The sequence below is a fragment of the Electrona antarctica genome (genome assembly GCF_951216825.1).
Source record: "Electrona antarctica genome assembly, chromosome: 11".
Classification (NCBI taxonomy): domain Eukaryota; kingdom Metazoa; phylum Chordata; class Actinopteri; order Myctophiformes; family Myctophidae; genus Electrona; species Electrona antarctica.
In genome coordinates this window covers 21,846,701-21,862,362 of record NC_136792.1, presented here as the reverse complement: position 1 = coordinate 21,862,362, position 15,662 = coordinate 21,846,701, and the positions used below count along the sequence as shown (strand labels likewise).

General features: G+C 43.8%; 1 protein-coding gene across 1 annotated transcript in view; it reads left to right on the top strand.

Annotated features, from left to right (window-relative positions):
• Positions 1 to 620: 620 nt before the first annotated feature.
• The window catches only part of brwd1 (bromodomain and WD repeat domain containing 1), a 37,021-nt gene continuing 21,979 nt past the window's right edge, over positions 621 to 15,662 (top strand). The window contains exons 1-21 of the mRNA XM_079514093.1: positions 621 to 897; positions 1,020 to 1,078; positions 1,186 to 1,215; positions 1,444 to 1,503; positions 2,405 to 2,555; positions 3,958 to 4,056; positions 4,844 to 5,004; positions 5,330 to 5,551; positions 6,230 to 6,330; positions 7,646 to 7,716; positions 7,815 to 7,915; positions 8,094 to 8,134; positions 8,241 to 8,342; positions 8,638 to 8,794; positions 9,553 to 9,687; positions 9,773 to 9,901; positions 10,263 to 10,411; positions 12,343 to 12,419; positions 12,879 to 13,184; positions 13,393 to 13,576; positions 14,678 to 14,768. Of these exons, the coding sequence (XP_079370219.1) occupies positions 861 to 897; positions 1,020 to 1,078; positions 1,186 to 1,215; positions 1,444 to 1,503; positions 2,405 to 2,555; positions 3,958 to 4,056; positions 4,844 to 5,004; positions 5,330 to 5,551; positions 6,230 to 6,330; positions 7,646 to 7,716; positions 7,815 to 7,915; positions 8,094 to 8,134; positions 8,241 to 8,342; positions 8,638 to 8,794; positions 9,553 to 9,687; positions 9,773 to 9,901; positions 10,263 to 10,411; positions 12,343 to 12,419; positions 12,879 to 13,184; positions 13,393 to 13,576; positions 14,678 to 14,768 (2,463 nt within the window). The 5' untranslated portion in view covers positions 621 to 860. The remainder of the gene's footprint in view (positions 898 to 1,019; positions 1,079 to 1,185; positions 1,216 to 1,443; positions 1,504 to 2,404; positions 2,556 to 3,957; positions 4,057 to 4,843; positions 5,005 to 5,329; positions 5,552 to 6,229; positions 6,331 to 7,645; positions 7,717 to 7,814; positions 7,916 to 8,093; positions 8,135 to 8,240; positions 8,343 to 8,637; positions 8,795 to 9,552; positions 9,688 to 9,772; positions 9,902 to 10,262; positions 10,412 to 12,342; positions 12,420 to 12,878; positions 13,185 to 13,392; positions 13,577 to 14,677; positions 14,769 to 15,662) is intronic.

Below are 15,662 nucleotides of genomic sequence, written 5' to 3'. Positions count from 1 at the left end.
ATGTATAAATGTATCAAATAAAAACTAAAAGGCAGCCTCGGCTGCCTTTTAGTTTTTATTTGAATACTATTATTTTCCATTGAGGAAGTCGCGGGTCGTGTTGAGAAGATGGTCCAGCCACCGTCCAGGGGCCGATCTGGCCCTCGGGCCGTATTTGGCCACATGATATGCTGTGTCCCAAATCAATGTTTCAGCCTTCTCGCTAAATGTACGAGACAGAGGCACCATCAAATAATGTTCTTGAGAGATTGGTTTACAACTAAAGTACGGGCCTATAGACTTTGTATTGTATTTGGACCCGCTATGCATTGTAAACTATTTACTGTATTTATAGAAAATATGCTAATATGGCCGATAAGATAGCATACTTTTAGGATACAAAAAGTCAGATTCATATAACATTGTCTGGCAATCATAACGTATTACGTCATCTACACATCGCTCGACCTTGGTGGATAAATGGAGATCGTCTACACGTGTTTTATGTTGTGTAAAGTTTGTTCAGAGTCGGCGAGTAAAAATATTATCGACTCATTCGGGTTACAATTGTAAAATAAATGTAAAGACAGCAGCACGCTGTGTCTTTGTTGTAGCAGAGAGAGAGAGAGGGAGAGAGAGAGAGAAGAAAGCGTTCTTCTGCTTCTTCTTCCCCACCCCCTGTTTCCTCTGCTGTGGCGGAAGTAACGAGTATTGCTGAGGCCTCATCCTTCCAATGGCGACTGCAAACAGGCTGAATAGAAAGCGGGAGCAACCGTGGAGGGGGTCACAGCTGTGCAACTGAAATTAAATAAATATATCATACTCGCCGGAGTCATAAAGTTAGACGAAATTTGTCCACCCACCAAATCACGGCCGATTCAATGGCCAAAAATCGGAACATTTCGCTCCTTGAGTCGGGTAAGGCGCACAAGTTATCTAATTGATAGCTCCATTTACAGCGATATGGTCCACCCGATATCATGGGTCGGGTTCATTGATATCCATGTGTTTTTATAATGTTCCCCTCTATTCGTTCGCAGAGCTGTATTACTTGATCTCTCGTTTTCTAACAACGGGTCCCTGTCGAAGAGCGGCTGAGGTGAGCTGGCGTGTGTCTGACTACGATGTCTTGCGCTTCGTATTTTTGTTGACTAGTTGATCAATACAAACCATCTCATCTATAACATTATTTGGTATCTATTACAGGTTCTAGCAAGCGAAATAGAGGAATATCAGGTGTGTATTCCCGGACTATCTGCTACGTGTGGTGTGGTGTTATGTGCTAAAGCTATCGCCGGGTCGGAGTGTCGGGAGCATAAACTTGTTTGGCTCCGTGGACTTTTAATGCCCCTCTGAACGTCTCACTTGTTTGACATCACACGTTTTACTAACTTCATTTGTAGCTCTTAGTATTTTTGCGCAGTCGCTGCGATTACTCAGCTAACCGAGCCCCTGTTTCGACAGCTTTTACCTAGGAGATTGGACTGGCAAGGAAATGAGCACCCAAGAACATACGAAAATTTGGTAAGCTATTTTTGATCTCTTTAAAGTTCATTGTTTGCGATCTGTCATTGTTTTGTGACAGGGGAGATCGAACCATGCTTAGGCTTGTTTACTGTCTTTGTTCCCATTTTAATCCACTGTCATCAGACTCTCTGGTTGTGGGCTGTATTGACATGGTTTAACATGATGTGTAGTGGATCCTTTCCCCCCCACACCAGATCCGGATGATATCTGTACTTAGAAAAGCAATTTTGATAGAGCTTTTGTATTATTTAGACCAAGTGTTGTACTGCAGATAGGGTGGGTGCTCTTGGCTTCTCGCAACGTCAAGATGGCTCTGCCGACCAATCAGAGAGCCAGATACGCTGTCTCTGCGTTATTTTACATGTGACCCGTGTTGTGATTGGTCCATATAAGGAATGTGTTTGCATAACAAGCCCTGCCCTCTTGGAATACAGTATCCTGGTGAATGAGTTCAAAAGCTCACCACTTACCAAAATCACTATTAGTCAATTACATTAAATATATATAAATGATATGGGCAACATGGTGCAGATACAGATTGGTAGTAACATACAGCACGTGCTGGCCTACAAGCTACAATGATGGTACGGACTACAGAGGCAACTGGAACTCATGCTCTGTGCAGGGTGACAGTACTACATGCCATGATATGGACTGGACTTATCATTATTATACATAAATATTTAGCCTTTTATCAAATTGTGCAAAGTCATAGTTCCATAGTTCCTTTTTATGACATGCATGCATAATACTGCAAGTCTTACGAGGATTTTTTTTCTCCAGACAATGCATTGTAATAAGGCCTTATTACGGTATATCTTGGAAAAACAGCAGGGCCTTATATACTGCATCAACTGGCACATCACTAACGCTGCATTCACTTTGCTTGCTTGGGAAGGTTGCTGCCAACAGACACATTGCACCAGACCATTTGCTCCAGATATGTAAGCAGATTGGTCCACTTCTGGACAGAGAAGTGCCATCATGTGTCCCAGGTGTTCATTCTCTCCTGGGATCCGGGAAGCAGTCCATGCTTAGAAACGCAAAAGGTAACGGAATGGATTGTACACATACAGTATATATTATACTATGTAAGAGATATAAACAAATCGGTGACCACTTTTATTCAATACCTAGTCCAGGTGGGATCCCGTTAATTGAACCTCATGACCCTGCCTGCATGCTGAGCTTTAATCATAGAAGCACTTACAGGTTAAAGTAAGTGGCCCTGTGGCCCACATGTCGGTAGCCTGTCTCCTGTTTCCTTAAGGCTCATTCATAGTCTGGATTTTCGGTAGTGGGGTGACCACCAGAGCTGAAATAACGTTGAGCGGTGGTGAGTAAAAACAGAGAGAAGAGCTGGGGCGGTGGTTTGCTCTTCACCGCGGCTTGTGACGTCATGTTGTAGTTTGGCGGTCACCTCACCACCGGAAATCCAGACTATGAAGAACGCTTTAGTGTGAAGCAGCTCAATGTACAAGTACACCCCCTCGACATGATGCTAGTATGTCACAGGGATTTACCCAAAATCCAACCCATAATGCTGAGTGCCAAGCAGGGAGGCATTTGGGTACTATTATTCTTTTGCATGACCATTATTGAACTCTGACCTCCCAATCTCAGGGTGGACACTCTAACCATGAGGCCACTGAAGCTGGTACCATACCATATTGGATGAATCCCTTTCAATGCATTGGGCAGCAAAGACTATTATAGCATTTGAATGAGTTTTCGTCATATGTCTGTTTGGAGAAATAAGTTGTTTGCGTGGGTGCAGTACGTAGTTCAGACAAGTCATTGGTCTGACAAATGACAACCTACCTCATCTCCTAACCTAACCATAACCGCAAGCACGGGAGCAGATGCTAGTCCGACATGCGGACTAATGCCCTGTCTGAAAAGCGCCCACCTCCCGTTTGGGTTAATGCACAGGTGTAGACAGTAGAATAGACCTTTTGTTATCACTGTCTGCATATACCATAGACATTCATTGTCATAATTCGTTTGGCAAAGTCCAAGCAAAAATTTGTAGCCTAATTTATAACCAAGCTATTATATATGTATTTTAATCTTAATGTGTACTACTAATGCATGACTGCTGCCTGTTCAGAGCAGGCTGGTTTTGGAGAACCGCTCATCCGATTGACACTGCACTTCCTTGGGTCCTCAGCAATACACCCACCAGGTGTGAGGTCTATTGGATGAAAGGTTCTCGAGTATGTGAACTTGTGAAGGACAGATATACATACATTACATGCAGAATTATATTCCTAGGATTCATAGATGGATACTGTTGTGGTGATGCAGCCATTTGAGCATTTTCAGAGTGTATTTTGAGCTTTTACATGAGAAAATTAGTAACAGTACTCAAACTATTAATCAACTGTATTGCCACATACAGTAGCTGATCAACAGCTCAATAATCCTGCTGCCTTCTCATTTTCATTTCAGACTGTGATGGTGTGCGGTTGAAAGCTTCATCATATGCAGCCCTTCATAGGGGCAGACCACCAGAGAGGCCTTTGAACTGCAAGTACCCTCCACACCTAGGTGGGCACTGCTTCACTAACCATAGAGCCATTTGGCGGATACTTCTATTCAAAGCACTGGCAGTACTAAATTATTATGGCGTACCGTTTTTGCACGGAGAAAGCGTAATTTATGCTTTGACAACATTTTACACTTGAAAATGTAATTCATTGAGTGACATGTCAGTTTCACTGAAGCTTGAATTGGGCTTGAGTGGGAATTTAAATTGGTGATTACCGTAACTGTAAAGGGCCACCAGAACATACAGTAGATTTGGATTACCGGTATTCAACTTTCATTAGTGGTACATGTTATGCTTTTTGATTATGTTTTAAATGTCCTATGCATCTTGGACCTTCAGCTGAATACATGTTCACGGTCTCAGCATTGCTGAGTGGCTGGGCATTATTCAGTTAAGTTATTTTAAATGTCCTCTTTAGATGTATTATTCTGGAATTTACTATACCTATGCTATTTCAATTATTGTTCAACTTCAATGTGCACACAAAACGAACCATCGTACACTCAGGATGAACCTCAGTTTCCCTCACTGTTCACCTGCCCACAATCTTTCTTGATTATTGATTTGTAGTGCAAGACTTTTTTTCCCCTCCAAGATGTTTGCTTAAAAATATCTCTTTGATATGCTGTCAGGTCAGCCAGGCATGTTCACTTGATGCTGTCTGCAGTAGTGAGTTGATGCAGTCTCTGTCTGTAATAACACTGTAGAAATGATGCAGTATTCATAAGGTTCTTGGTCTTAATGCTTCCTATGCTTGGAGTCTGATCATTGGTACATTGTTGACAGTGGAGGTCCACAGAGGCAGAGAGCTAACAGGAACTCAGCGCTTCAGCTCCATCAACCCAGTCAGCAACTATCAGCACATACGCCTGCACAGGCGGATCCTGGGGCATCTGTCTGCAGTGTACTGTATCGCATTTGATCGCACCGGTCTCAGGATCTTCACCGTAAGTCAGGGCTTGGGGGAAACCGGTATAACTTTGTATTTTGTTTACTCTTTGCAGTGGTTGAAGTTTGTGAGCAGCATATCTCTTAACAAGCTGTTTTTGATATAAAAGGAATAGAGGAGCCTGCAATCGGGGATACAAACAAACACTACGAGTGTGGATTGCGTCAAAGCCTTTCTAATATGAAGCAAAGTTATAGCAGTGTTTATATGTAATGTCAACTTTACAGGGTTCACTACTATAATTCTATTACCGGACTACTACATTTCCCCAACACACTGCAACAATAACTGGCATGTATTTGTTTGTATGTGTTTTGTTCCAGGGCTCGGATGACTGTTTGGTAAAGATATGGTCTACGTTTGACGGAAGTCTCCATTCGACGCTACGAGGACACTCTGCGGAGATCACTGACCTGGCGGTCAGCTACGAGAACACGCTGATCGCTGCGGGCAGCTGTGACAAGACCATCCGAGTGTGGTGCCTTCGTACCTGTGCCCCTGTAGCAGTGCTTCAGGGCCACAGTGGATCTATTACCTCCCTACAGGTGAAAGCCCAAGCCCTTTAGGGGAGTTTACGGGACTGGGATTAATAGCTCATTCAGGTTTCTGGTCACTTCCCTTCCTCGTGTCCCTAACCCATTAACACAATCAGTGCCGGGATTTCTTTCAAAATGGAAGCTTGGGGTGCCGGGCAGATATGGCAGGTTTTACTCTGAATCATACCTGCATTTGCACAAAACATGAAATTACAACACTCATATAAATGGTAAATGGTAAATGGTGCATTTATATAGCGCCTTTATCCAAGGCGCTTTACATAGATTGTGCATCAATTCACCCATTCACACACACATTCATACACCAATGGCGGCAGAAACCATGCAAGGCACTAGCCAGCACATCGGGAGCAATTAGGGGTTCAGTGTCTTGCTCAAGGACACTTCGACACTAACTCTGGGGGAGCCGGGGTTCGAACAGGCAACCTTGCGGTTTCCATCCAGCCACTCTACCCCTGAGCCACCGCCGCCCCATATCATACCTGCTTCCGTTCCGTACAAAAACCGGGAGGCATAATGTTGCTTGTTTACCTTACGATGATGGTAAATCAAGCCATTAGGGGGATGGCGGTGAGCCATTTGTATTAAATACAGTATATCATGCATCTCTTGGCATCTCTTGGCAAGTGGTACTGGTGTGTGACATTGGAAGTGTGTGTTTTTCAGTTCTCACCATATGCCAAGGGCTCCAAACGTTACATGCTGTCCACTGGAACTGATGCTACTGTCTGCTTCTGGCAGTGGGATGTCAACAACATCAACTTCAGGTAAGTTATACTGTTTTGCCTTGCCTACAATGAATAGTTCTACCAAATGTTTAGAGTGTGGTCTTTTATTACTGTTGGTGTGTTGAATGGAAACAAATTATGCCAGCTCAAGTGCTCAAGTGTCATTTTGTAGAGAGCATGATGGTGCAGTGGGAGGGCTGGCCGTCGCGTTGCCTTTACAACCGTTTGCAGTCTTGGTGATCACATTAGGCACACATAGTGTAACATGTAGACACATATACGACAGGCAAACGTAAATAGATCTTCCGATGACGCAGTGGCCATGGCTCTCCACACCGCCCTAACTCACTTGGACAAGAGAGGGAGCAACAACAGGTACGTGCGGATGCCGTTTGTGGACTTCAGCTCCGCCTTCAATACAATTGTCCCTGCAAGACTGGACATGAAGCTCAGAGACCTAGGCCTGCACCCGACCATGTGCAGGTAGATACTGAACTTCTTGTCGAACCGTGCTCAGGTGGTGCGGATGGGGAACATCCGACCCAATGACCCTCCGCCCTCAACACTGGTGCACCCCAAGGCTGTGTGCTCAGCCCCCTCTTGTACTCCTTGTACACACATGATTGTGCAATACCATCATTAAGTATGCCGATGACACCACACTCACAGGGATGATCACGGACGCCATTGAGACGGCCTACAGAGACAAGGTCAATAAAACTGGCCCTATGGTGGCGGCAGAACAACCTAGTGCGTCAGTGAGTTCAAGTTCCTTGACACACACACATCGACGACGACCTTAAGTGGGCCACTCACACCACTCATGTCACGTGGTGAAAAAAAGCACAACAACGCCTGTACTGCTTACGGCGCATGAAGAAGTTCAAGGTCAGCCCCCATATCCTGAGGTCCTTAACTCCCTATAACTGCACTATCGAGAGCATCCTAACGGGTGGAATCATCGTGTGGTATGGGAGCTACACTGTCCGTCAGCAGAAGGCACTACAGAGAGTGGTGAGAACAGCCCAATGCATAGTTGGAGGTGAGATTCCCTCCCTCCAGGGAATATACGAAAGCCGATGCGTGGCCAAGACTGAACGGATTGTTCAGCATGTGCACCATCCCAGCCACAGCCTGTTTGAGCCATCGAAGTGGCCACGGCACACAAAGACTATGGAGCACATTATTTGTTTCCGCCATTAGACGCCATTAGATGAATAGACATTGAACACTACATGGCCTGGATTATATGGCCATATGTGGCTAATATAATGGCATTCTGCATTAGAATAATTATCTACCTTAATTGAACCTTGTATCCAGGCTCAAACAGTTTGTTCCATTTTTGTTCCAGTGATCGGCCGCACAAGTTTACTGAGAAGGCCAGGCCAGGCGTTCAAACCGTCTGCTCCTCATTCAGCTCAGGTATATTTTTTTAATTCTGTTTTGTGTGCATGTGTGTGGGGTTATCAGGCATGTTTTAAAATGTATGTTTATTTATTTTATTTTGTATAACATTTTAGGTGGCATGTTCCTGGCAACAGGGAGTACTGATGATGTCATCAGAATATATTTCTTGGGATGTGGGAACCCAGAAAAGATATCAGAACTCCATGATCATACAGTAAGAAACATTTTCAGCAAGGTCAATTAACGACGGTGTTGTAGTTAGAGAATGTGTTCGCTTATATTCACCACCCTTGCGTAATGTTATTTTAAAACTGTGTTCATTGATAAATACAAAATAAATGTCAAGTAATGGTCTCAAACTCTATTCCGTGTAACTATTTATCTCTGTTCAGGACAAAGTTGACAGTATCCAATTTTGCCACTCCGGAGAAAGGTACGTTCACCGTTATCACTGGAGGGTATTGGGGTGTTTGTGTTACTGAAATCAGTGGTGGATGAACAAAATGAACAGATGAAAATGTACAGACCTTCACTTTCAGGTTTGTGAGTGGTAGCCGTGATGGAACTGCACGGGTATGGAAGCTACATCAGCGGCAGCAGTGGAGATGCACCTTGCTCAACATGTCTGCCACTCTACCAGGGTATGGAGGGACTTAAGGTTTTCTATAATGGGAGAATGTGGTCCGTTTTCATTATTGGTATTATTATATTTCATGGAAAGAGCAGAGAAGGGGAGGGAAAATTGCATTGGCCAAAATATCCAGAATGTGGCCATGCAACCCACTTTAGCCAGTTAGGCGTTAAGTCTGCGCCTCAAGAACACTTTTTATAATTTTCATTAAATTGCAATCCTCAGATCATTGTTTAAGTGCAATGATCAGATGTATCTGAAGTGTAGGCCCATGAGGCCTAATGCTCTGTTCTCTTCTCCCCTAGTGGTGATGAACCAGTGACTGTAGAGGATAGCTACTTCAAACCCAAGGTCACCATGGTGGCATGGGATCGCCATGATAACACAGTCATTACAGCTGTCAACAACCATCTCCTCAAAGTGTGGAACTCGTACACAGGAGAGCTGCTACATATCCTAAAAGTAATGCATACATACATTCTTTTCTACGTTTCAATCATACCTCATATGTCTTTGTTTGGTGACTTTCTATTCTTCAGGTTTCACGTTTGACCAATTCTGGTGTAATGCAAGTCCAGTCCAGTGCTATCATGCTATGCTATTTATTTTCGTGTTAGTTTCAGGTTACCCTGAAGAGAAGACCAACATTGTCATATAATACAAGATATCTAGGTATCAACAGTGGTTAGCAGTAGCACAGCCCCAATCTGAGAACCCATCGTCAAAAAATAAAGGAAAAACAGCGTCCTCTTTTCCTTTGAATTTGACACAAGTCAACAGTCTGTCTTGAGAGACTAGCACAGCCCTGACACTCAGTCTGTCTTGAGAGACTAGCACAGCCCTGACACTCAGTCTGTCTTGAGAGACTAGCACAGCCCTGACACTCAGTCTGTCTTGAGAGACTAGCACAGCCCTGACACTGGCTAGTGTTATCTAGTGCATTTTCATACATGCCTTATCAACTGTCATCAAATGGTAAATGGTTCTGCATTTATTCAAAACACCACAATCGCCTGTTATATTCACTCATTCACGCACAGAGGCTACCATGTACCAACCTTATAGAGAGCAAGCAGGCTAGGTCACGGTGTCTAGTGGCCACTACTGTTCAATGCAAAATATAAATGCACTGCAATTTGCTTTCTATTTGTGAATTGTTTACTCATCATCACTTAATTGAACTAATTTGATTAAACATCTAACCTGGATGTTGTTGGCAGGGCCATGAGGCTGAGGTATTCGTTTTGGAGCCTCACCCGTTCGACCCCAGGATAATCCTATCTGCTGGCCATGATGGGAACGTCTTCATATGGGACCTGCTGCGTGGGGCTAAGACCCAGCACTACTTTAACATGGTAAACTAACCAGTACACAGCATTTTCTTTTTGTTTATTAAAAAAAAGGAAACGTTGCTGATTTTCTGGTGGTTGTGTCCTCCAGATTGAGGGCCAGGGTCACGGAGCTGTTTTTGACTGCAAGTTCACCCCTGATGGCCAGCGCTTTGCTTGCACAGACTCTCACGGCCATCTGCTCATCTTTGGTTTCGGCAGTTCCAAGCCCTATGAGAAGGCAAGAAGAATTTCATGTATACATTAGAGCTGAGCCAATTGTGATTGCAACTTCATTTGTGATTTAAATTTGTTTTTATTATTTTTAAGTCGAGCTGCTACAACATTAGATACTGTAAACACAAGTTGATATTTAAAGGATCATACCGAACCAAAATGATTGAACCATTATGAGTATGACCTTTTTATTGTACTATTACTATGTAAGGAATTCCTACCACTTTACTGCCTGATCATATCAGAGACTGACAGTCACAGAATCAAACCGTAGGATCACTAGCCAGTAAGCTACACTACAAGTTACCTGGATGTCATGTGTGTATCTTTTGTGCGGCCCTTACTATCAATTTGTGTGTCCACAGCTACCAGACCAGGTGTTCTTCCACACCGATTATAGACCACTGATCCGTGATGCCAATGGTTTCGTGCTGGATGAGCAGACACAACAGGCACCCCACCTCATGCCCCCACCCTTCTTGGTGGATGTTGATGGAAACCCGCATCCACCCAGGTGCGGCTGAAACCATATTACTTGTTTGAATATCTCTTTAATTACAAGTAAACGTTCTATGACAGGGTGCCCCAATAGACGGCCATTTGCGGCCCGCTGAGCGCCCCCTTGTGGCCCCTGGAAGAATTCCCAGATATAAATGGCATTCAATGGGGGTCAGTAGCCTATGCATGTCAAACTGGGCATCCTTTTCAAATGGGGTCTTGCCCTGAAAATACATTTTCAGGGCAAGACCTCGACCTTGTGCGTGCAGACTCGGCCCCCAGCCTGTTACCCTAGTCAAAATATGGCCCTTGAAGAAAATTAATTGGGGAACCCTGTTCTATGATGTACTTTTTTTTGTGATGCACTTTTGACAATGGTGACATCACTTAATCCTTTCCCGGCCTTTGGCGCCATCTACACCATTTGAATGAATCTGACCCAGAGCCATTAGCGTAGATCTACGCCAATTTGTCTTTTGTAGTGCTTATCATTGATCGAGTCGTGATGCTACTTACATTAGCATCACAACATTATTGGCATTATGGCTCATAATGAGATGAAGTAGGCATGATCGGAGCCTAATAAAACTCGAGGCCCTGCTAATCAAAACAATGATCGCACCGCTAGTAGGCCTCTGTGAGCCTCAGCAGAGCCGGGGGTTTGAGTACTTTCACTTTCGGCACTCGTTTTGTCGACCCACTGAAAACTCAATTCATTTTTCCCATAGAGATTTACAAAAATATTTATATCAGTTATTCTAAGCCTAGAATCAAGCCATATGACCATAAACCATAAAAGAAAATTTTATATTTAATTTTATGATATGCTACATTTAATTAATACCCTTTTGTTTAGCGTTTTTCATTTTAAAATGTTCACAGAATCAAAGGTTTTATGGTCGTGACTCACCAGGATCCTGGATGGCTTGATTCTAGGCTTAGAATAATTGATATCAATATTTTTGTAAATCTCTATTGTAAATATGAGATTTTCAGTGGGCCCAGAAAACCACAGCCACTGCTATGATCTATTGCAGGCGTATATTCTTTCTACGTCCGAGCATAGACATGGTAACGCCCCGCCTGTCTCTGAGTGGCCTACCGACACTGCCCCTCTTGCCTGTCCTCCGAGATGCAAGGCTACTCCGTGGTGGGAAATAATACAAGTACAAGAGAATGGCAACAGTAATTTGTAACTTAATTTTTTGTAGAAGAGGCAAACTAATATTGTTTGCCGTTTGCTTTGATTGAATAATTGATTGAACACGTAGGCCTATGTACTATGATTTGATTTGGCTGTGTTCTAAATTAAAGTGTTAGTGTTGATTATCGTGTATTAATCTAAACTAACACTAAACTAATACTATTATACTAATGAAGATCAAGGGAAAATATACTTTTTTTTTTACAGTACAATAATGTTTAAAGTTTACACATATATACAAATAAACAGGCCAACATTAGTTTACCTCTTCTACAACAATAAAAGTTGCTGTCGCGCGTTCCAAGCTGTCATTCTCTTGTAGCTATTATATATCGTACTTGACTTGTATTATTTATTTCCCACCACGGAGTAACCTCGCGCAGCAGACTATCCAGCATGTATCTTCCAACTCGGAGACACCGGCTGTGTCGGTAGGCCAATCAGAGGCAGGCGGGGCGTTACCATGTCTATGCTCGGACGTAGAAAGAATATACTTCCCAAACTTTCTTTTGGCTGTGCACCCCCGTTACCTCCCGAACTAGCTGACACACCCCTAGAGAGTGCTCGCGCACCACAGTTTGGGAATTACTGCTCTATTCTGGATGAAGTTTGCAATATTTCTCCTTTTTCATTTATTTCAAGCTTCATTTGTTTTTATGTTCTTTTGATCTGCGTTCATAAATGGATTTCACACACACAAAACGAAAAAAAAAAAACGGTATTGTTTTTAAACCAATCCTCAGGTACCAGCGGCTTGTTCCAGGGCGGGAGAACATTTCATCAGAGCATCTGGTGCCCCAGCTGGGATACGTTGCCACGAGTAAGCATGGACCTTATTGACGTGTGTGTGTGTGTGTGTGGTGTGTGTGGTGTGTGTGTGTGTGTGTGTGTGTGTGTGTGTGTGTGTGTGTGTGTGTGTCAAGTTTGAACTTGAGTAATTTTATAGCACTTGCCTTCAACTGAATTAAACATCTTTCTGACTGTCTTTCTAGTCCTAAAAGCAGCCAGTTATGTTCTTATTCCAGTATGAATGCACCAATTAATCGCTGAGTACACATACACTTAAAATCCATTTGCTGTCCAAAGTACCTGGATCAGGATTTCCAAAATGTTGATCTGCAGGTCAGATGTGGCCCGTGGAGGGGTCCACACTCACGAAAGCTTGAGATACAGATAGAAGCCACACCATTCTTAGACTCTTATCTTGCTGCCACACCTGTCACAGGACGCAAAGGAACAACATGAAGCGCAAGACTCAAGGTGTGTGTTCTGTCCTCAGGTGATGGGGAGGTGATGGAGCAGGTAATCAGCCAGCAGACAGTGGAACATGAGGCAGCAGTGGTCCGACGATCAGGCAGTGAGGCAGCAGTGGTCCGACGATCAGGCAGTGAGGCAGCAGTGGTCCGACGATCAGCCAGCATTTTGGATGAGGCTATCAGACAGCTTCAAGAACAGCAAGACCTTCAGAGCCAGACTGAGCCAGAGGCAGCGCAGGGGGCTGGGGCCGACCTGCCAGGTGCAAGACAGGCTGAAGTCCAAGGCCAACTCCCAGTCTCAGGACCAGCACCCAGCACACCACGCAGAGGTCTGTTCTTTCCCTTTTCAATTATATATTTATTAGCTTTTCCTTATGCATTAAGTCTGCATGTTATCTATTCTAAATGCCATTTAAAGTCAATGCCCTAGGTGTTTAATGTGGCCAGTAGGACGAACTTTCACTTTTTTGAAATCACATTTAATATCCTCAAATGTATTTATTATTATCATACCGGTATATATTTTTTTCAATGCAGTGTCCGTGAACGAGCGCCCAGACGTGCAGTCACCCCCTAATGTGGGTCTTCGTCGCAGCGGGCAGGTGGAAGGAGTTAGGCAGATGCACCAGAATGCCCCCCGAAGCCAGATGGCCACCGAGAGAGATCTCCAGGCCTGGAGACGTAGGGTGGTGGTGCCAGAACTCCCATGCAGCAATTACATGTAAGACCCGTTACTGGCGCACAGCGCTGTTACTGCAGTGTCATACTTCACTTTGAAAAGAAATCAAAAGAACTCTGGCTTAACACTCAAAGTGCCATAGCCGCAATATCGCGGGTTCATAAGCTTTATATCAATATCAAAAGGCTACGCTAAAAAGAGAATAGAGAATGGTTAGAGAATAGCTATGAAAAGTTGACGATAGGACGACATGCTAGTCATACTGACGAGCAGTTCTGACTGCTGATTGGGTTGCCGACCTCTCAGCCAATGGGATAGTATTGTAGTTCTACTGACGAGCAGTTCTGCTTGCTGATGGTGTTGCCGACCTCTCAGCCAATGGGATAGTATTGGCTGCCTCATCTCCAGCAACTCTCACAACATCATTCTGGACGCCACGGAACACAGACATATGGAAAATAAACGTCTGGAGACTCTGGACGCCACGGAACACAGTCAGTCACATGGAAAATAAACAACACACATCAAGGATGTGCACCATGCGAATGCATCTGCAGACAAAGGCCCACTACGGCTGTTTCGTCAGCCGCTTACATGCACACGCACACCTTCCTTGAAAAACATGGAAGCAGCCCACACTTGGTGCCCAGGTCTCGTAACATCACGTGACATCATCAGGGATTTCAGAGTAAATGCGACCTGCCCATATATGGAGATCCCTGATGTCATCAATATTGGCCAGCAACTCTACATCTGACCTTAGATCTCCATATATGGAGCTGACCTGTTCTGACATTCCATTTGTTGATCTGACCTCATCAAACCCTGTACTCTCAAGACACGCTCCATATATGGCCAGTACATAATTCATTCTATATGTTGATCTGACCCCATACCAAAGCGCCAGCGCTTGCCCAGCAGTCTGCTGTCACCCAGGCGAATGCGTGCACGTGACCTCGCCCTTTTAGGGCAAGGTCGCTTCTCGCCCTCAGGTGTCTTACTGGTAGTTGTACTGGCCATAAAGGCCAAAGAAAGTATACAACAAAAGAAGAATATTTATATTGAAAGAAATAATGGTAGCCTTATTCAAACAAGCACACAATGTCAATCTGGACCTTTTCATTAGTATGATTTGTCTCCCAGGAATCAGGAGGATTTTCGGGCGGCCAAAGGAGAAGAGGAGACTTCTCTGTACAATGCAAAGAGGAGACGTGTGGTCTATGGCAGTTGTCGAGTAAGTTTTCTATTCATCAGGCCAAATGCTTATACATGGTGAAAAGAGTTGCAAAGATTTCTGATGATCGGACTATATGCTCATTCATCACAGCCAAATCTGTGTCTTGGCCAATGCCATCTTACTGTTGAGTTTCAAAAACAGCCGTTTTAACAGCTTAAACATATCCAACCTTTAGTCCCCTGTGCTTGAACCCCTATTAATCAAGAGAGAAAGAAAGAAAAAGAGGAGAGGGGGAGAAAGACCAAGAAGAACGAGAAAGACAAAGCAATCACCAAGGAGTGACTGTAAAAGAGTCAAACTAAAAGCAGACACAACCCAAATACATTCTTTATAATGGCAAGATAGTAAAGGAACTCCTTTCTGATATAAGCATGCTTTAAAGTTTATTTAGGACCCTCAAGTTTTTAAGCATGGTTTCCTAGGAAAATCGTTCCAGACACCTCCAGTCTTTTTTTAATATTTGTTGATAGTTAACCCAAAATCCGCCATTAGCGTTGATCTACATCAATTAAAAGCAATTAAGTAATGCTACGCTTAACGCCATTGCCGTAGATCAATGGCAATTGCGCTTTTATAGCGCTTTCGATTGATCAAGTCATAATGCTACTCACGTTAGCATCGGGTTGGGTTACTAGCTGTTGTTGTCATAACATTGGGTCACGCCATCTTGGATCGTCATCACCATAAACACCCATTCTATCTGTTTCTTTCAATCGCCTGTATCTCCTATTCCTTGTCCCAGATGGCATTTTTGGTCAAAACAAGGTTTATTCCAAGGCAGGGAGTCGGCGCTGTGATGCATTCCACTGCACTCGGTTAGGTCCGTTTGATACATAGGATGTGACTACGCATCGTCCAACCTCCTAACATACGATCACGACCGGAAGTCTG